Source organism: Cinclus cinclus, chromosome 9, assembly GCF_963662255.1.
Source record: "Cinclus cinclus chromosome 9, bCinCin1.1, whole genome shotgun sequence".
NCBI classification, from domain to species: Eukaryota; Metazoa; Chordata; class Aves; order Passeriformes; family Cinclidae; genus Cinclus; species Cinclus cinclus.
This window is the reverse complement of record NC_085054.1, coordinates 3,673,804-3,696,383: the sequence shown is the minus strand read 5'-3', so window position 1 is coordinate 3,696,383 and position 22,580 is coordinate 3,673,804. Positions and strand designations below refer to the sequence as shown.

Below are 22,580 nucleotides of genomic sequence, written 5' to 3'. Positions count from 1 at the left end.
TAATCATTTTCTAAGAGCAGCATTTCTGTGTCCTTCATGAAAATAGTGAGGGAAAAACCCCACAGGTCAGTCAGTCTCTGCTTTAGTCAGAAGAAGAGTCTCAATCCACCTCTCATCAAGTCCACGCTGGGGAATGTCCTGCTCAGGACCAGAGTGGACACATCTGCTTCTGCCAGGGAGTCATCCCCAAGGAAGAGCCCCCCTTTTCCTAACTTCCACCTTCTTAGCCCTCATTACAGCCTCAAATCTTACACCAAACAGCAACTTTTGCTGTTTTCTTAAAATCAGATTTTAAACAAGTATGTTCTCCATAAGAATCAATACCTCCTCTTGCAATTTTGAGTGCTACTTGAGATGAAGCACTTTGAAGGATCAGCTTTATAATATCCACATGCACAGCCAGAATTGCATCAGTAACAGCCCAAAACTGTCTCATCTCTCTTACCCCTAGTGTCCAATTGCCTCAGGCCCAAAACCTTGAGAATTCCCTAGAAAGGACAAGCTTGGGGTGGATTTTCTCGAGCTATATTGTGCTGAACTTACACTGCTGCACTGTCCTTTTGTTGACTTTAAGCATCTGTTCTTTTCTGTCATCGCTCTGTCTTGATAAAGGTCTGGATGTGACACTTTCGGTGTACTCCCACCTCCCAGGACCACAAGGTATTAAAGCACAGTTTCATCTTTGCCACGAAACCTTTGCAGCACATGTTGCCATGAAAGACTACACCATTCAGTGACACTACTTACCCCTCGGCCTGAATTAAAACCAGGTACTGTGAAATGCTGCCCTAATTACACTGTCTAGAATAGCTGGGCCAGTGTTCATTAAAAGAGAAGTCAAATTACTGAATCTCTCTCATCAATCTCTGCTGGTTGTTATTCCAATGACCAGGTCAGCATTGAGACTGCTAATGAAAAACAGAACCGGGGCAATAGCCTCACCAGGACCCAACTGCTCCTCCACAAGTCACAACCTCAAACACACTGGAGGATGGAGACAAGCAAAGCAACAACCACTGGAAGCACAAACCCTCATGCCAGAAAGCAGAGGCAAAAGACATGACAAAACAAATGGTGAGAGAGGGAGATGCAGCAGCCATCTACTTACTGCAAAGTGTCCAAGGGGTAGTTCTGTCTGAAGAGAGGGCATCCTTCAAGCAGTTGTGGAAAAGCCACTCTGGGAACTCAACCCTGGCACTGGAAGGGCAGCGCCAGCCAAGGCAGTCCTGTTGGCACCAGCTGCAGCAGGGTGACACAAACAGCAGCTCTGTCTGAACAAGGTGGTGGTGGCCATTCCCAGAGCCTGGCCAATGTCAGCCACTTCCATGCCTTGGCCTGGCGAGCCTGCCCGAGAGCTGACCAGAGCCCCACAGCACCATCATTCCTCATCCATATGCTAATCATCAAAGTAACGCCAAACTCCAACTTAAACCAGTTTTGTTGATGAAACAGGCATATATTTTTTAAATCCCAGAAAACGTAACAACATACATGAGAAAATTCTATTCTATACCCCTTAAATTAGACTTCCTCAAACTGAAAAACAAGATGAAGAGGATCTGGTCTCCAGACCAGTGATCCAGAGCTAGAAAGCACTATAATTGGAACCAGGACTGAGACTGAAGACCCCGGATTGTTTGCAAAACTAATTAGCTAATGTCATTAGAAAGCAACAGAGAATAAGCAAGAGCTGACTCAGACTCTACAGCAATCTAAGCAAAGGACAGTTTAATAACTGTCCTTATGATATGCTTTAAATGAAAAAAAAATCACTTTATGGAGCAGTTTCATCCTGGGCAATATCCACACATCTTGGACTTGGCAAAATGTCTTGGAGAAGAGGGTTTCATCATAGTAAACACAGCTACTTCACAGCAAGATTTATTAATACATCCAAAAGAAAGAAAGAAAATCATTTTGTCACACTATATACAGATAATACATACAGTGTTTTATACACATATTACATCAGTTTTTACACAAGAAAAATATACATAAAAATGTAAACTTTTGTATACAAAAACCCTTAAACAAATTAAACAAGGACCAGATAACAAAAGGAGACCAATCTATTATCATTTAATTGATTTTTTTCTTTTAAATGGTAATACAGTACATTCATTGAGAAGTATGAGGAACACGTGAGCCAACCTTTCCTATTTAAAGGGAAAGTACAAACACAAGCTCTCCTCCCCGCCCCTGGAATGCTGTCCCGTGAGCCTCCAGCACTAGAAGCAGTGGTGCAAGTTGCCATTGCTGCCAGGGACCCAGAGGGAAGGAACCCTTCTTCTTGGGCACCTCCATGCACCACACTCTCCCAAAGCGACACGTCCACAGAAGCGAGCTGGGCTGGGCTGTTTGTGGTATTAGCCAGGCTTCCAGCTAATGCCGTGAGACGGGACGCGGCAGCGCCCGTTTGTATCTTCCCTTTAAGCAGTCATTAAGTGGATTAGCGTTGCTGGAGAAGTTGTTTATTTTTTCCCAATGTATGGTATGCTGAACACATGTGTCAGGGAAGGGAGGGAAGAAGGAAGGGGTGTAAGAGACTGCTAATCCTTGCTACCATGCAGTTACTTCAAAATCAGGTACGTTTGCAAGCTACAATTCACTGGTTCAAAAATACACTGCCTCACCTTTGCTTTCCCACTGCAACTTGTTTACATTTTAAACTCTAGTGACCGAACAACTGTATGAGGCTCTTTGTTACAAGGCTGTTTCTGATATCAAAGCATGATCAAGCTACCTTTAAAATGACACCAAACACAAACTTCTCGGAGACAGCCTTAAAAAGAGATAGCATTCCCTCTAAGCACTTCAGATTGTCCATCTGCCACTTTCTTTTATAAAGTCTAGGATAAATATATTTACCCTTAGCTGCAAAAATGATATTGGTTGAGCTTCTGACATCTGTTTTGCTCCACTTGCAGATAAACATTTTTGGGAATTGGAGGGGAAAAAACCAAAAAAATAAACCCAAATTTTAAAACCTCAGGCATAAAATAAGAAGGGAAATATTTAACGTGTTGGTGAAAAAACAGTTGCAGAAACTTGAACTTGTTGGAAACAAACAGACGATAGATTCCAATGAAGGCTTCTCACATTAAATAAGTTAGACGGGTTACAGACATCTTCAATAAAAACATCCATCCTCCACAAAGTATGTTAAAATGAAACATAATAGTGATGCACTGGTATTTCTCCTAAAAAGGACAGAAGGACATGAAATCTCCTTAGTGATATCAGTACTATTGAACGTAGGAGGTGAACAATGATTTACGAAAGTAATGAGGGAAAAAGAAAATCATGAATCATTAATCATAATTGGACAAAAGGGGGATGGGGCAGAATGCAATTACTGTATGTCTCAGAAACACCTGAAGGAAATAAATACTTAGAAACTTGTGTTTCCATTTCTTTCACTTAAATGACGGTGGGAATAAGGGCTTGTCTGCTTGCTTTTGTTTTTTTTTTTCCTTTTTAAAATAACAACCTTTCCAGTAAAAATTCAAAAGACAATTACAAATGGCTTTAGATAATTAAAAGTCTCCTTTTTAAAATAAAACTTTGATAACACATTTCTCCATTTCTTCTATATAACGCAGCTTCAGTGAAAATAAGTAATAAGGGACAGCAATTTGCAAAATAAAAGTGTGGAAAAAATCGCCAACCAAGTTTCATAACATATACATATGTATATGCAGGACATCTACACTCTATATACATATTTAATATAGGTATGCATGAGTATATATCAGGAGATAACCAACAGGTACATTCTCCACATACATAAATTGAAATAGCATAACAGGCGTGTGTGTTTCAATCTGTATTATCCACACGCAGCACACAGACATACCCATACACACTCCCCAACATATGTATCATAGAAGTCGTGTATGACTGCATGAAAGCTCAGATGGAACAGTACACCAGTTACCTTCTTCTAACAGAAATGCAAGGAAGACAAAATTCCATGGCTGAATTGTGGCCAAGAAAAATTGTGTCATAGCCATATTGAAAACATGGAATCCGGTATGGCTCAATGACAGAACTGGAGCAGCATTCTCCTCTGAAACTGAAGCCTAAGTTACACAGCACTTCAATGTGACTGAGCAGGTTGCTGACAGCTGCTTTCTGCTAAAAGGATATAGAAGCTCCATTTAGCCAGAAAACAGAAAATGAAACACTTAAGCCCATAATTTACTTGCATACGCAAGATCACCCAGTATACAATTAGATGCAAAGTGCTAGCATGTTAATGGTCAACTCTGTACTCTATTTTAAAATATTTTATGGTAAAGTGTAACAAACTGATTCTTTTGATATGTTTGATGACAACCCCATTGCTCAGAACAGAGCACAGGGCTGCCTTCTGCTTACTGCTCATGTCATAGGAAACACAAATCTAATTTCTTTTTTCTCCCTAGGGTTGAAAATTGGAAGGTAGTATTTGGTGGGTGCAGTTTTCTCATTTTGACCAGTTAAATATAATGCTGGGTTAACCTTTTAATATGCTAGGAAGCTTTGCATCAGGTTCCATGAAAAGTTTGTATTCATCTGTAAATCAATCACAGTCCTACTGAATCACAATTGAAGCTGGGGAAGTTTGCATAAGTTCAAACAGGTGCTCAGAGCCAAATTCAGCTACCACTCCAGTCACCAAGAGAATGCATAAGCAGAGCTGGATTGGGCCATTAAAGCTGATTACTGCTAGCAAGAGAAACTGCAGAAATGCAGGGACAAGGAGGAGCTGGAATGGAGGCAATGGAGCAGAGAAGCAGAAGAAGTTGGCATCTTGCAAGAGGCCTCAACAAGACTAAATATAAAACAAAAGCAGAGACATAGCAAGGAAACTCCACTTCGAGGGCTGAGGCAACACAAACCAATGGTGGGCAAGCTCAGATCAGTCTCTGAGTCATCCAGATCCCTCAGAAGCATTTAAAACAACTTGTCTTAAGCACAAGTGCTTACCTGTTACACATACATTCTGTGGAAAGTCCCTCTCTTTAGCTCACACACTGATTCATGTTGCAGCTAATGCACAGGTGTGTGATGCAAGGTATATTCCATCTATCAATCTGTAGCATGTATGTATAGATTTAGATTGATTGTATTCATACATATTTATTGTACGTCACGAGGGCAAGTCCACATTCAGCAAAATGCTGCTGTTATCTCATATACAGATACATCTCTCTGTACAGGTGTACACAAAAATGGGTCTATTTTCCTCCATAAAGGTATAAAGATCTATGCTCCTAATTCCCATTACCATCAGATAAGCAGAAGAAAAGGCCTCTGACAACTTCCACCTCCCTACCCTTTTGCCTGTATGCAGATGTGCCAGAAACAAATTGTGGGAAGAAGGAAAGGGTGAGGGATGCCTGGGGGAGTATCAACAACATGATACAGAGGGAACTATATATATATATATAAAAGAAAAAGCAAAAATTTTCAAATTTCTGTCCAATACTAGAAACTCTGTTTTTCTAAAAAGGTTTTTTTAAGTCACCAGGATCATCACACTTAAAAGTGATACTGTATGAATAAATAACACTTAAATTACTTTCTCCAGCTTAAATAGAATAGTAGGAAGAGTAAGTCAATCTGCAAGAATGTTTCTGACTTCTCACAGTTTTAAGCGAGATCTCCCATAAAAAAATCTTCCTTCTCCAATTATGAATAAAAAAGGTAAGTGGTCACAATCAAATTTAGAATTTGATGCCCAAATGAAACCCCCTTGACTGGATGCATATCTTGTTCTGCGATCCCACAGCAGCAATTTTGGGGCAAAATTGATACACACAAATATCCTCAGAAGAGAAAAAAAAAAATCTACTTTGAAGACAAGATCCTTTTATGGAATGGAAACCACTGCACAAACAGTACCCCTTACAATCTAATTGGAAAATACAAGTACACTGATAGACAACATTTTCCAAGTCAGACCATAGGAGATTCAGGAATTAATTGGCAAAGATACAGCAATTCTCATGCCTCTCCACCCCACTGAATGCAAACCTTCCCATTCAGTTTGTCCTGAAAAACTTGTTTCTTCCATCACTCCTCCTCCCCCATTTGTTTTATTTAAAGGCTGTCTTTGGGAGCTTGGTATTTTCATGGCATTTTAAACAGGGCTCAAAGCAACTCATTTGAAAAACAGTAAAATTGACATGATATCAGAGTTAGCCTTATAACAGAAGATTATATAGTAGAGAGTTTCAGTTATTTATACAACAGTGAGGACATAACAACCCCCTACTAAATAATCACATTTCTACAATACATTCCATCACCTCTTGACTACTTTTCTCTTTACAAAACTATGACCTACATACAATATACACATTCGTATCGCACATACATCCCCCCCCAATGCATATTTTTGTGTGTATATATAATACATACATGCACACAAGCAGTCTAATTCTATTTATAAGTCACAGTGGGAATTCCTTTGTGAGGAAAGGAGGGGAAAAATTCCTGAATAAGACACTGTAGATTCCTAATGTTCCAACTTTTCAAATTCCAACTCACAGAGCTAACTGGAAATAAATACATTAAAAAAAAAAAAAAAAAAAAAAAAGGTCTTACAAACTTGGTTCACAACTCCCAGCTACAGTAGTTGGATTTTTTGATCTATTTACCCTGTAACTAAATTTCTAATCATAGGTACAAACCACAGATAAATTATTGCAGAATGTAACACTCAAAATTTAAAAAGAGTTATAGGAACAGTAATATAAGGGTTAAAAAGAGTTCTATACTTGTTGATACAGGATACCATTTTATTTTATTTATATATATATATCTATATATAGATATAGATATCTGCAAGGTAGCAAAGAATAGCTGTACACCTTGACACGGCAAAGATCCAGTGTAAAAAGGTGCTTCACTAGTTTGTTTTTCCAAAAAAGCTTGTATATAATTTTATAGCTATTAAAAACACATATGCAACATAATTCATTACACTCAATACAGCTTTAGTATAAAACTTATAATTTATGAGGTGATGTTAATAGCATAAATTAATATACCATTTCTCTTAAAATCTACAATAAGTATTCTGAAAGCTCATTGGGGAAGGGTATCTTTAAATAAAAAGTTTAAAGCTGAGCGTGATGAAAAAGATTCTGTATGTTGAACTTGAGATGAGAGCCCCGAGAAGAGAAAGAGTCCGTAAGCCAGACACCGTTGACTGTAAAACTGAACAAAGATTTCTCCTTCTTGCTCTCTCACTTAGGTGACGCTCTACCTTAAATTATTATTTACTTTTAAAACTATTTACTTTTTTTTCCTTTTTTTTTTTTTTAGTTTTTTTTTTTAGTTTTTTTTTAACTGCCCTTATTTCCACAAGGAATCCCTGAGACATACCCAAAACTGTACAGTGAAGGTCATCACTGTTCAGAGAAACTGGTTCAACCCCTTCTGGTAGGATGTAGTATTTTGCATGAGAATCAAAATGTCCATCACTTCAGAAATAATCTATTTGCACCAGAACCAACTACACTGTTTAAGACGTAGGTTAGAGAGTCATTTCAGGGTAAATCAGTCCAAGGTAGAAGCCAATGCCATTGCAGTTAGCTACATCAGAGCAATCTGCACCAAAGTTAAAAGTTTTCCAGAGGATATCTGGGAACGTTACCTATCCGGAGTTCATCTCCGTGGGCACCAGCTGACAATGACAGAAAGCAGGTTAAATATTAGCATTTCTGGACCAAGTTCAACATACCTGTGTGGTCAACACGCGGGTAACTCTGGACATCTCACTGTGTGTGTGTTTGGGGGACTAGCAAGAGGAAGAGTAGGAAGAATGCATTTTTCTACAGCAAGTAAGTACAGTTTTATGGTCAAAAGCCCAAGTTTCATCCTATTCATCTCCAGACCGAATTCTGTGACCCAGAGTAGGCTGAAAAGATGCCAACACATACTTCAAGGAGACAGATAAAAGAAAGCCTTCTCCAACCATTGCTGTCAACTTACAGCCATGCTCACTCTGTCCTTTCATCCTTCCATTACATTACCTTATTCCACAGTAGCTAGAGAAGGAGCAGAGTAGAACAGGGGAAAGAAAAGAACTCGACAAACATAAGAAGCACCAGGAAGCAAAGGGAAAATTGTCACTACTGTTTGGGTTTTTTTTTTTTAAAGAGGCTGAAGATTCAAGTGAGAACACAAATACAGATCTTTGTCACCAACCCTCCTTACTGTTATTTGGGCTTGAGTGTATTAAGAAAGAGTACTTTAAATTTTAATTTGTGACTTTCTACCGATACACATCTCAAAAGAAGAGGAACTTCTGAGAAGGTAAATTCTTGCTAAAAATGCCTGCATATTCACTGCTAGCATGTGCACTCCCATGATCAATGTTGTACCCTCAGCATCTAGTTCATGACGTATTAGCATGCTGTGAAACATCTCCCTACTCACTGATCTGAAAAATACTTTGATCTATTGCACTGTCATTCTAGCATCCAAATATATGTTATGAATTGCAGAAATCTCCTTTTCATTTTAGTCAGATTCACTCAGAACCCACAGAAGACTTACCAGCTGGCATAACTTACACTGGAGAAGTGTCTGAGAATGGGAAAATAGAAGCAAGAACGATGAAGAATCTGGAGTGGAAGGAAATAAAGGAGGTACAAGAAGTAGCCCACAAATCCCCATCATTAAATGTTACCCAAAATATCAGAAAGACCTTGTGATCAGAAGGTGAGAAAGACCTAAAGATCCAGCCAGAACACTACCCCAAACTATTCCTTCAGTTACTATTTCTGCCACCACTGGACCTTGCAAGAGGTCTGCCCAGGAGACTCCTTCACATGCAAAAATACAAAAGAAAAAATACCCCAGGAAAAAAGTTCCACCAGGGATGCTCTGCCTGGCCAGCCACATAAATGTCTCACTGCTGAAGACCACTGCAGGTAACTTCTCTATTGTCAGCTGAAAGCACCTCCTGCCACCATCCTGCACCCTGCAAGTCTTGAAAGGTTAACTGCAGGTAGCCGGCTCTTCTAAAGATGTTTCCCTCCTCGCAGCCCTAAGGGCTCATACTGTTGGGAGAATTCACGAGTGGATTTAGCTCACTGCAGCACAAAGACAGGGAGAAATACCCTTGGAAGCCTGACAATGCCAGCAGGGACACGCAGCAGCAAGGAGGCTGCAGGAGCTCAGGGAGCAGCTGGAGCTCAGAAGCAGCGTAGGTAGCCACCAGGGCCAGCTTCTCAGGGAAGAAAACTGCCCAGTGTTTATTGTACAGCTTTGCAGAACTCTCTCGGCAAGTAGACTCAATCCCAGATTGCATTTAGATGTGGTTACAGAAGACAAAGCTTCATAATGAATTTGGCTACTGGTTTGCAGGTTCAGTCCTAGGTCTTTTGCCTTGGCCACGCCCCTAAAGCCAGTGGCAGCTCACAACAGAACATCCTAATTTTTCAATACTCATCTTCCTTTTATTAAAAAAAAAAAAAAAGTGACTTCCCTTGGCTTCTCTTTGCTATTAGGTACAATTACTCTCTGACAATTTATTTTCTCTGATTTTTGCCTAGCAGGCGATAAGCTTCTCGAGGTTTTCAATGCTTTCCAACAGAGAACTGCAAATCCCCATTTCCAGTTGGAAATCTAGCTGTTGCCATTTTCTCCACAGTGCCTGAGGCTGACCTGCAACTGTGCTACCTCTCAGCATTATCAAATTAAAGCCTTTATACTCAGCCATAGAGAGAAGCATGCTACTAAACAAGAAGGGATCTAAGCAAGAACCTGGAGGAACTGGAAGGCAGGAGGAAACAAAGTTCTTGATTCATAATTATGAAGCCAAAGAACAAATCAACTTTGAGGTATCTAAGTGCATATGGTTCCCCTCAAAGCAGGTGTAAGGTCTTCCTAAGTGAAAGGAAATGCCAAAGCATATCTAAAAGAATGCCTTATGCACCAGGAGAGCATGAAGCTATTCATGATATGCCTCTGTACACTGCCAAAATTCATCTTGTGTTAAGTACTTTGGTACAGAGACGAATTGAGGTGCTATTATTGCCAGAATTATGTAAATTAGATTCTATTCTGTGTCTAATTTTTCTCATTCTTTAAGAACTCCAACCTTATGTGAAGAAATTAACTTTTAGGTTCAACTAACCTTATTCCATTTGTCAACACATAAAGGGCACAACAGGTATTGAGCATCTGAAATTGCTACACTGGCTCTTTGGTGAAGGGGTGACAAGAATGCTAATTGCTATAAGAGCTGATACTCAAAAACATTTGTGAGGGAGCATGGATTCTACTCGGGAACCACATAAGTAACAGCCTCGAGGACCACCTTAACCAGGCCAGCAGGATTTCCCAGAGGAACAGGTGTGAAATATCTCTGACTACACATACCTCTCAGTTAGATGTCTCACATCCAACAGTAAGACACTGATGCACTGAAGTCAACAGGTTGTGTGGGTGTAGAAACCCACCTGGAATGATCCACCTTGTAAAGCTAAGATCAAGACCCGTAACTGCTTGGTAGCCATGTAACCATGAAATTGGTGGTAGTGAAAAAATGAGAGGTGAACCAGGAAAAGGCAAGAGTGGTGGCCCGTTTCAGAACACTGTGGCAGACAGGACAGAGGGATTCCTATTTCAATTGTATACAAACTGAAGTTTATTTTTGAAAGTGCAGCTTTATTGCAAACTTAGTTTGCTCACGGAAAAATGTTACGCAGTCAGTTTTCAGGGAAGAGCCATCAAGTGATATACAAAAATTGAAATCTAAGTGAGGGAAGAGACTTGATGTCCTAAACTACTTTAAAGAAACGCAGATACATAAAGGCCATTGATTTCAAATGGCTATCATGGACCTGCATAGCTCTGACAGCTTTTGAAATTCCCTCTCTAAATCGATGCACAGATTAGGAGCTGGGTTCTGTTCTGAGTTACACTGTGACCTTAGACCAGAAAGCTCCTCTGTAATTTATACCAACACAGCCAAGCAGAACTTGGCTCTCAGTTCCTATCTTCTCTTCCCCCCCAGCATTTGCTAAGAAAGAGAAATATGATGTGGGGCAAACATACTCTGCACTAGCTGCAGCTTCATTACTTCATTAGAAGTTTGATGGGCACAAGAACCATTTCAAGAACAAAGTCCTGAAACCAATACATAGAAATTAACACCCTCTAAAATTACATGAATACACAAACAGATTAAAGAATTAACCATTTGGTATACTAGTTCTCCACTCTTTGTCAGTCAGACATGCTAGCACATTGAAGAAGGTATATGAACACAACAAAAATCATCTGCAAATCAAACAGTTGTCTCCTCAACAAAACATGGGTAACATAATATAAAAATAAATAAAAGCCTTGTCAGATTTGCCTCATTCACAACATCACTTGGCATTCCTCAATCAGCAGGACAATCACAAGCAGGATTTCATAGGCTTCAATTAAACTTTTTATGTGATTTAAAAACATTTAAGTGTTACAAACATATTTAAATCACCACTCAAAATATTCGGCTTATATTATTAGGATATATTTTACCAAGTATGAAATAATGACTTCATAACAACAGAAGCATGAAAATAATTTTTGTTTCTTCCACCCACATACACTTGCAATTTCAGAAAAGGACATATGCATCATCCATACTCTTATAGTCAAAGAGGACAGATAATTCAAGAAAAGAGGGATAGTATGATTGCTACAATAGTAAGAAGACACAAGACCTATCCCATTTAAACTCTGTTCCTTAGGGAGATGGAAGGAGAGGTTTGGGTCAGATATTTTGGTATGTGCCTGACTGCTAATGAAATTAATTTCTATAGCAACTAAATTCATTCAGTGATCCTTTGCACAGGAATTTTTTTAGGCCTCCCTATTACATGTGCTTGGTTCTCTTAATTTCCTGAAATAGACTAAAATACATACAGGTAGAATAAAACCCATCATCTACAGTACAAGACTGAAATGTAGACTTTTCTATTTTCCCTCATCTGCATCTCCAAAACAAACCAAGAACAGTAGAGACTTGTATTAAACAGGAGCTACTTTTACAGTCAAAGTCAGAGCACAGTAGCAAGTTTGAGCCCTATAGAGTCATAAGCAAATTCCTTCTTGATAAGGAGATGCAAGTAAACACCTCAGAAATTCTGCTGCTATTACCTCTTGGTTTAAAAAACAAAACCAAAAAATAACAATTATTTTTAAAAATCTAAAACCTAGCTGACTCCTTTCTTTAGGAACTGCAATTACTAGCAAAGAATGAATACTGTCATTAGCAGGTGATCAGTACTAACAAAACCATCCTGCAGACAGAAGGAATTGTTACCTGTTTTGCTTTAGTGAATTCTCTTTTGGTTAGCCATGATTGCTGATAGGTACCTGCCAGTTCCTTACATACATTCAGCTTCCCAAACAGAGCATCAAACCCTTCAAGTGCTGGAAAAACTATATGGCTCTCAGGGGATTATAAACGGTCCAAGAAAGTCTCACTAGTTAGACACATTGTAAGAAATGCACCCATTTGAAACTTACAATGGGTCTGACCTAGACTTGTGTGGATGGGCAGAAAAGCAAACTAATTCTTCCTGTTTCAGTTGGGAAATTCCTGTCAGCCAGTCAGGCGAAGAGTTCTGGACAAAGACACACTTTAAAAGGCAAATCATCAATGCTACAAGGCCACAGTAATTCAACAAGGAAGGGAATTTGTCACAGGAATCTTCTCTAATCCATGATCTATATTTCAATCCTTCTGTTTACCTTTATCTTTTTTTTTTCCTGGGCTAACTTCATATCGGCCTTCAAATTTATGGGCAACCAGTCAACTGATCCCTTTGCTATTCAATGAATTACAAATTATGTTAATAAAAAAAAAACAAAAATCAGCATGCAGTACAAACAGTGACCAGTTCTGGAAGGGGACAACTCCTACTTCTTCACCAAAAGAAGAAAAGGAATTGCTGCTCCCTGTACCCCAAACACACACACACACGCACACACACACACACAGGAGGTCAAGAGACCATTTCAAGAAATTGCCAAAGTCATCCTTGAATAATGATCTTGATTTAGGACTTAGTGCACCACTCTAAAATCAATGTGTGCAGCCAAGTTTTCTATGCCAGATGCTACCTTTGGAAAAGGAGAAAATTAAAAAAAAAAAAATCAAGAGACTTCTGCCCACTGGAAAACTTTCTACCAGATGCTGATGGGATGGCAAGCACTGATCCAAACCCTAGGGAACAGTAACATGCATCAGTGATCTGAGGTATCTTCCCGTTTCTAGGTCTTACTGCTAAGATCTATCACATCCAGTAACTGTGCTGTGTCCTTAAGGAATTACTGGGGAACAGTGAACCTGCCTGCAATAAATGAGCACCAGTGCCTAACAAGCACATGTGAATGCTACAGCAAGGTTCACAGAGGGCTAACCCTGGTCAGTACTGAAGCAGGGGTTTTCTTCTCAACCCCCTCTTAAAAAAAAAAAAAGGGAAGAGAAGACAGACGAAATAAAGAGAAAGGAAAAAAGGAAAGATAGAAAACACGGGTCCCCCATCTACCTGCAGGGAGCCAGGCAGACAAGCTCAGTTGGAGGTGGTGAAGGGTGCGGATGCGTTATTGGTACTGGTAGCGGTGGCACCGGTCACTGCGAAGCCCGTGGGAGGAGCTATGGAGCTGTGGCTGGGCTGCAGGTCCTTGGGAATGCCACTGTGGGAGCTCAGCTGGTGCCCAAAGGCTGCGCTGAACTGAGGGAGCTGTTGTTTAGGGGAGGTGGAGCCCATGAGTTCAGCGGAGGCAGGACCCATGCCACTGAAACTGGTCTGCGGTAACCCCGGAAGCACACTGGAGCTGTTGGGGGTCACAGTGGCGAAGGCAGGCTGTGTGGTCTCTGAGTGCGAGGTGGTAGGTGGTGTGGACAGGGAGGTGGACAGGAGGTGTCCATCTGCACCAAGAAGGTTGCTAAACGGAGAGGGGTCCCCAAGATTGACAGGAAGATTTCCCCAGTGAGTTCTGGGGTTGACCACCCCGCTAAGTGGCACATCCAGCTGAGTTGGGAGCAAGTGCTGTGCCATCATGGGCATCTCTGCTGAGAAGGTAGCTGCCAAGTTATCACCAGAAAAGGATGTGGTGTGAGGGGATGTGATATGGTCACTGTAGGGAGACGGCACATGCTCACTATCATAATGGCTTCCATGGGGTGAGGAGTGTGAATGGTCACTGCTGTATTGCTGTCGTGAGGTGATCAGGTCATCTGCCTTGCTCAGCAGCTGGGCAGGATGGGGCCTCTGGGAGGCATGGCTGCCATCATGAAGTCCATGAAACTGTCCCGGGAAGGCTCTCTCCCCAAGGCCACTCTGGCTTATGAGAGTGGCAGAAGTAAGGCCAACGTTGGCTGGGGCTGAGAACTGCCCCTGGATCTGCCCTGCCAGGGGCGTAGGTGGGTTGGACAAGGTAGCAGAACGGAGCAAGTTCTCATCCAGCTCCAGACCGGAGAAATTATCATGTACTATACGCCCATTCAACAGCTCCCCCAGATCCGTGTTAACCTCTCGACTCAAGGACTGCATTCCTGGAGCTCCAGCACCTGTAGAGAACACCCCTATCGCTCTATCTGACAGCTCCTGAACTGGCACACCATCTGTCTGTGTAAGTACTCCAATGGTACTCAGGCACTCAAGGGAAGTTACAGCCTGTAGGGCCCGTTCCAGTTCTTCAGCCTCTTCTGTGGTCGGAAGAAGATCTCCGTTTTTGCCTGCAGAAACAGGGACACCACTAGTTAGTGCACTGCTCTCAGGTGAGCCTGGCCCTGGCAGCCAAAGGATGCAGATGTGCAGACAGTTCAGTACAGATTTGCATTGTATGATAACCTCCCAGCATGGCTTGCAGTACACAGAAAGTATCATTCATCAATGCTCACTAGCTAAGCAAGGTAAGAAAACCTGAAATTACACCTTCCTGTTCAATGGAAATCCCCCTCTCCCCCTTCTCTTCCACATACAATAGGAGATGCCTCTTAAACTTCCTAGACTTAAAGTAAAAATGCTTAAGATTTCCTCAGTGCTGCAATAACACATGGTCCACAATCCCTCTTTCTACTTACCACATTACAGCCTGGACCTAAAATTTACATGGACAGTATAATGTAGGTTAATTTAAATTCAAGCACAGTCTGATGTCATGTTATATCAGAAAATGACCAAAGAAATCACGTACCCAACTCCAGGCTGTTCTAATTTCTTTGTTATATGGTATAGGTACTGAGCTTTAGAATGCAGAAATTCAAGCACATTTCTGATCAAAAGCGAGTTTCAAAAATGTATTTAAAGATTTTATTCTCACTCTCTTCTCTTTTTATCAAAGGCCAATATTGACTGTGATTCCAGCCCCACTCAATGGCAGAAAGATGCCATTACTGAGAACACTCTTGATTAAACTGTAACACTGACAGGCAGTAAAAATGTAAAATGAATTATTAAAATACTAAACCAATCATGATTTTCAGAGCAGTAATTATATGAGCAAGCAGACAGCTATGGACACAGCCTTCCTTCAAGCCCGCCTTACTTCAGATCTCACAAACAACAGAGCAAATGCACACTTCCTTCTCGAGAATTTATCACCTCTGCAGGAAAGAAAGCAACTCCTAAAAATGCAGTTTAGAAACACTCACTTCTTCAGTTCACTGACTGTGCTCATGCTAGCATAAAATAAAATGGTACCTTCAAAGAAATCAAAATCTTGCAAGTCATCGGGCAGCCGTGGCAGGACATCAGAGAAGTCCTCCTGATTCAATTCCAAGTCATGTGGAATGTCTGTGATTTCATTGGCGATATCATCAGGCAGCTCATCGGCACTGAGCTCTGGTGTGGAGGGGCTCCTGAACAGAAAGGAACATTAGTCCCTGGTGTTCAAACTCTGCTTGCTCCAAAGGACAACTATCAGTGCATATCCATCTACAACGGATGCTTCCCTACACATTTTTTTCTCCATTATCTAGGAAAAAAATGCTTTCAGGTAGTTTCTTTAGGAAGCTTACGCTTAGGCCACTCATTAATTACATCAGAGGCAACATCAGGAGCAAGTTATTTAACCCATCAAACCAAATCACTGCTCCAATCTTATATGACCCACTCTAAAAGGTCGTTTTCAACAGCCACATTGGAGATGCAATTTTTAGCCGTGCTCCGGATGCTGCTTGAGCAGCTCTGTGCAGTGCTCACTGGCAATGGCCAGGCCAGCAGTGGGGAAGTGGGCAGGAGCAGCACTGACCGTATGTGGGGTATCTCTACTGGCAGTGAGACACTGGCAGGCATGGTGAGGTTCCCTTGGGGCACTGCAGGAGGAATGGGTTTCTGGGGCCGGCGTGGGCCTCGCCTTCTCTTCTTCTTGTGTTTTTTGGTAAGTGCAGGTGGCTTCGTTTTTTTCCTGGGTTTCCTCTGCTGCTGGTGCTGAACTTTACGGGAGCTGTCCCCTCTCAAGAAATTATCCTTTGGGAGCAAAACAATACCAGTGGGAGCATATTAAGAACAAGTATTACATTCCTTGTTTTTTCATCCTTGTCAGTCCACAGACATGTGAAATGTAATGTAAGAGCTTACACCCAGTTTATTACACCCAGACGCAGTTTCAAAAATTGAGCTGTTTCCTTCCTCATTGACCCCAATGGCAAAAATAATATAGACCAAATTATGAGGTATTGTAAATAGGAGATTGTGCGGTGTCACTTTAAAAACTATCTAACTGCACTAATTAAACAGTGCAAAACCCTAACCTTTAGCAGCACTCCTGTACAGTATTAAAGAAAAAATGCTGTTGTGAGGTGGTGTTAACGTGGATAATGTGCAGCAGCTGAAGCCAGAATCCTCAAGTACCCACTGATAGAACAGAGGGACAAAACTGAGGAGACAAAATTAATACTGCTAAACAAGGATAAGGATGTGGGTAAACAATTCAGGCCTCATTGCTTCTGAACAGCAATCACTGACACATTAAAAAATAAATCAAACCATCATAAGTCTTCAGTTGCCATCATATGGGAATGGCAGAGGATTATATTTGCTACAGAAGTAAACCTTGAGGGACATATTGAAGACTGCCTAGAAGAGGGGGAAACCCCATACAGATCTGTGTAGCACAAACGCTCACATTTTAATCCAAAAAACTCTATAATTCACAACTGTTGGAGAGGCTGGACAAAAAGAGTAACAAAAAACTTTCAATAACCCAACAAAGCAAAAAAGGCAGTTTTACACCTAATTCAAGGTAGGACAAGAAGCCTTGAAGGAGGGGCAGGACAGAAGTGGGTTTGTGAATTATCCTAGAGGTTTTGTTCTGGAAGACTGGTGTCATAAAAGGAGCAGAGGACATCAACTTCATTTCTCCATTCTCTCAACTTGAGGTAGGCCACTGATTTTTCTCTGGGATCCATGGATCCCTGAAGGAGGTTAAAGAAATTCTAATAGTTACTAAAAGGTAAATAAAGTAGCAAACCCATTATTTGCATCCTTTGCTATCTACATTTCCTTAAATAAGTACTTTGGGCCCCCTGTACTGAGACTGCTTAAGATGCAGTGCTCTTAAATACCACACCCATATTATATTCAGATCCAAGGACCAAGAGTGAGCCCAAATAAAATGACCACAGGATCTCCCACAATTATCTTCTATTTCTCAATTCAAGACAACAATTAGATTTCCTCCAGTGAAGAATATTCCCATGTATACTTTATTACAACCTCAAAACTACATAAAATATTTTCACAACATACTTTACACTAATTGGAAATGTTTGGCCCTTGTAAGAAAAACAATAGCAAACATGCTCTTAAGTTCATAAACTTGCTAGTTGTCAAGGAAGGCTTCATAGGAAGACTGGGGTTAAAACTCCTGATCATCCCAATACACAAATAAACACAGTGATGGCTCTGTACTTACCATTTTTTTGGCATGTTCTTCACACAGAGGTGTCTGATGTGTAATGTCAAAAACTGGCACAGAGCACTGTTGACCATCTGCAAACTTGGCTGTGCAACTCGAGAAGAGCTGCTGAGAACGGTTCAGTAAGATATCTGTGATTTTCTGCATCAGGAATAACACAAGACAATGGTGGAGGAACGCCCTTTGATTTATCAATCTGATAAAGATCAGAGCCTTCAACTCTATCTGTCCATAGATACTATTTTTAATGAGTGCCTTAAGTTAGCTATTCAAGTTCAAAGCTAGGTAAGGCTCAAACCCAACTTTTAAAGTGAAAACACTGCATTCATGCAGAATCTCTAATGATTTTATTATATACTGAGATAGTTTGATAAAACCAGCCATTTCACTAATGAGTTCTTAGCAAAAAAAAAAAAAAAAAAAAAAAAAAGCCTTTTCCTGGGGTCTTAATCAATAGATCAATAGTAGCAGTTGGAACAGTGTAGTCAACAGGACTATTTCCTTACAGACTAATGGCAATCCATACTGAAACATTAAAGAAAAAGTATTTCTTAATTCAATCTTTTAAGGTACATACTTGGCATTTATCTTTAGCGCACAGACAAAGTTTCAAGATCCTTCCTGCTCCTCTGAAAAAAGATGTGCAAGCAGACAGAAAGGTCAAGTAAATCCACATGCAAGCTCGCAGAGATTTCCTTCAGAAAAATCCTTAGCAGGAGTAAAAATGTCTCCAGACTTACAGCAAATCAAACAGATATTTCATTGTGTCTTTTTTCAAACAACATTAGAAGCACTCCTTCCATCTTGAAGAGTTCTCAGACCTCAACATCACTATGTATGTTTATAAAATGCTTAAAAAAAAAAAAAAGGACAAAGAAAATTAAAAACCTGCAGAACAATCCAGACAGCCAAATAGCAGACTGAGATGGATGGGTCAGGACCAAGAACCTGCTCATTTTAGAGAAAAAAATGCAAAGATAAAAAATGGGCATACATGCAAAATCACTACTCTTGACTACCCTGCTCTACCGCAACAAGCGAGACCACTTAATATTTAAAAAATACTCAAACAAATCCCATCAGAATCATGAGGAAAATCTCAAACACGGACATGGTGATCTCTCACAGAGGTTTTGAACTGCTCTGCAGACTGCTTTTAAGTGGCCTGCAAAAAATCAAGCCATAAAAACAAGGTATCTACAAAACAGGAAGACTGGAAAGGTGCTGCAGTCCGATAGCAGCTGAATGCATCAGCACTTGTCACTTTTAATATCAAAACCAAAAACCCCAACAAACGGAGTCACCCCAACAAAAGCACCAAAAACAAAAAAGACAAAGTCTGCAAAATTTGTATTACAGGTCCTAAGTCTGCCTTTTTATAGTCTTTAGAACCAAAACTCACATCTAATGTTCTCTCTTCTTTCTGCAATCTTTGGCCATTGACTTTTAACATCCTTTCCAAGACTTGTTTGAAATTCCAAGCACAGGGAACCCTTCCTAACCCTTCCTTATCCGGACTATGAGGTTCTGTAACTCTTTCTATTCTGCTTCCTTAAATACACTAAGTATGATTTCCATATTTCTAGTCAGTGTAGGCCACCTTTTTATACTACATAAAAAATCTTTTTCCATAAAATTGTCACAGGAAGGTGGTCTATTGGAACTCACCAAGAGCTGTATGAAAGCCAAAAGGCTGAAAGTCACGTGGTTTGTACCAAGTCACTGGGAAGGATGATCATTTTGTAAAGGCTTCCTGCACACACAAAGTACAGCTCACAAAGTAAAATGATGTTTCTATTACAGACACCAGTAACAGACTACTTACCCTCACTGTCTACAGACCCAAACCACACCGCCAAATTAAAAGCAAAGGAATTGATGACACACTAACAAATAGGTATCTCTTTGTGAAAACTTAGTTGCCATGCAAAAATCCAATAGACAAACAAAACACCTCCTAAAACAGAACAGCTTCCAGGCCTGAATGCAACTCCCAAACAGTTAAGAGGATACGTTGAAAACAGTGCCGGGTGAATGGAAGGGCCTTGTTAGTGCACTGCTCTCCCTTTGAAGTCCCACTGCAGGTTGTTGGTTCTGCATCTCTCTGCCTTGCTTGGCTTGTGCTGAAAAGAAAGCATGAAAGAGTTTACAGACAAACCCCCAGTCTCAGGTGGTTACTCAACACAATTATTATACTGAATGTGGCACAGTAGGATGAAAAATTGTAACACACGTGTGTGTCATGGTCCAGATGGGTGCACACTACTACCAGACTCTACACAGGGACACAGAATAAATGTCAATGACAGGTGAAGGTGTGACTGTAGTAACAGGATTCTTTCTTATTTCACGGGGCCTTAATTGTAATGAGGTGCTATGTGCTACTATCATGTAAATATTACAACACCTTGCAACAAAGGTGCAGTAGGTGAGTGTCAACACAGGTGACCCTCAAAATGAGGTCGGTTTTTAGAATTCAATGTACTGGGTACACCTAGATGGGAGTCAAGTGCACTTCCAAGCCTGTTCATAAATCAAAACATGCCGAGCATCCCCAGAGCTTACATGCAAGCATGTGCTCAGACAAACTTAGACTGAGCTCTGGAGTGGCAAAACCTGAGCGTGCTCAACATGGATAAAAGCTCTCCTTCGTCAACGTGCTACAGCCCAATCCACCAGCAGTGCCCGGAGCGGGGCGCTTCCCCAGCACAGCCTCTGTGCTCTGAGCCTGAGCTGCAAGCAGCGAGCAGACAGCAGTGTGGACGAGCACCCAAGCGTTACACAGCTCGCTTGGGGTTACAGCCTGCTCTCCAGGCATGTGTCACCTTCATGGAGATAAAGCTGCCGACTCCAGGGCTGACTTGCACCTCTGTACACGCTGTTTTCTAGGTTGACAGAAAGCTGTCTGTAGCCTGACTGTTTTCCTTCAGCCAATTCTGTCATCAACTGCACTTTGACTGAGCAAAGTTTTAGTTAGCAGTATTACTCCCGTGAAAAATTTTCTATCTGAAAAGACTCTGTGGTTACTTCAACTGATCAGAAGAGTGATGACAGGCATACCTGGCTTTGCTGGTCTACCCAAAATAATGTAAACTTTTTCTGCTTAATAATAGGCAAAAATAACAGGGGGGGGTAAAACAGCAAGAGCTTGTCAATTCTGGTGAACTTTTGCTGTAGTTTAAGTTTGGAGAAATTTATACACAACTTTGTAAACTAGTAATGGACTTCTACATTACACCTCAGAGCAGCTCTTCAGAATCAGTCCACCTCCCCAGCAATGAACCCTCCAACTGTGATGAACTACATCCCACTGTCCAGGAACAAAAGCATCCCATTAAACAGAATACACTCATAGTACCTAGCTCCAGTCTGCATCTCATACAATCCACTACACCCCACAGTCACACATCCTGTAAAGGAAACCACAACAGCAAAAGGATGCTTCTGATACCCCAAATGTAACACTAGGGTTCAGGCTTAGTCTGTTCCTGCATGAATATGAATAAACCAACTCCCCATATGCTGAGAGCTGGAGGGATGCTGACATTATCTAGAAAGAATTCCCACAGAAGATAACCTTCAAAGTTGTTAGAAGTTATGTATTTGCTGCCAAGTTTTATTTAATGTTAGACTGAGTTAAATCTAACAAAAAGCATGAGCTTAAATTTGGTTTGCCGGGAAGATAATTAAGAGGAGGTACAGAATTTTCAAAAAAGAGCTATCTGAAAAACAAAATCTGAATTGAAGCAGAACTACAGACCAGACAGCACACCTTCTATTGGCATAGTAAAGGATCAGACGTTTGGGCTAAACAAGCCATCCACATTTTTAAACATAAAGCTGGAGAAGGCCTGTCTTCATGGAAAACTCTGTATGCCACCTTCACCTTACTCCTCTGACAACCATTTACGTGTCACCTTTTTCCTGCCTTGCGCATGACTACCAATTTCGGAGCTCACCGCTTCAGCTGCTGCATGCTGAGCCCACCTCCACCCCGGCCCAGCCCCATGCTCCTGCAGTCACAGGGCAGGTCTAACCTGGTACAAGCACACGTGGCTCTCCGGAGTTCCTGCAGGAGCTGCCCCGCGCGCTCGGGCTCTCTGCTGGCTGCCTGCAGCAAGGCTTTCCGGAGCGTGTGCCGGCATTTCTTCTGGCGAGATTCTGCCCGCTCCAGGCGGCAGAGGTGCTTGTATTTCTGCTGAAAGTAAGTGCAAAGTCTGGTCACCCTGGAACTCCTGTCATCTGCATTGTCATCATCGGACCTGAGGAAGGGAAAATAAAAACAAATATGCTTTAAGTTCCTGGCTTTTTTTCTCCCCTCCCCCCCCCCCCCAAGCTAATTTGTCATTCTAATAGAATTGTTAAGTTGGCCTCCACCTTCTAGCCACGCAAACGTCCAAATGCTGAAATCAGGCAGTGTTACTTGAGAAATAGCAAGACCAGGATCACTTTTAAATTCTAAAGGTATTTGCCCTTCTTACTATGTCATTATTAGAGATTACGTCAATTTATCATCAAGTCTGACACATTTAAATGTCTAGAGCCTGCTGCTCAAAAAGAAATCTATACTGTTAACCTTTATTTACTGCAAATGTCTCAGCAAATGAGACCAATGCTTAAAGCAAAGTGCCACTAATGGAGAAGACAAGGGT

At 41.1% G+C, this 22,580-nt stretch overlaps 1 protein-coding gene across 3 annotated transcripts in view; it reads right to left on the bottom strand.

Moving 5' to 3' along the window:
• Window positions 1-1,930: 1,930 nt before the first annotated feature.
• Window positions 1,931-22,580, bottom strand: part of INO80D (INO80 complex subunit D) — a 43,944-nt gene continuing 23,294 nt past the window's right edge. The window contains exons 6-12 of one of the 3 annotated variants that reach the window (XM_062498565.1): window positions 21,966-22,190; window positions 19,942-20,051; window positions 17,926-18,059; window positions 16,261-16,478; window positions 15,711-15,868; window positions 13,551-14,743; window positions 1,931-7,678 (exon numbers count right to left, since the gene is read on the bottom strand). In XM_062498565.1, coding sequence (XP_062354549.1) covers window positions 13,575-14,743; window positions 15,711-15,868; window positions 16,261-16,478; window positions 17,926-18,059; window positions 19,942-20,051; window positions 21,966-22,190 — 2,014 coding nt within the window. In that variant the 3' untranslated portion in view covers window positions 1,931-7,678; window positions 13,551-13,574. Of the gene's footprint in view, window positions 14,744-15,710; window positions 15,869-16,260; window positions 16,479-17,925; window positions 18,060-19,941; window positions 20,052-21,965; window positions 22,191-22,580 lie in introns of all 3 variants that reach the window. The other 2 variants (XM_062498566.1, XM_062498564.1) reach the window with 2 other exon arrangements.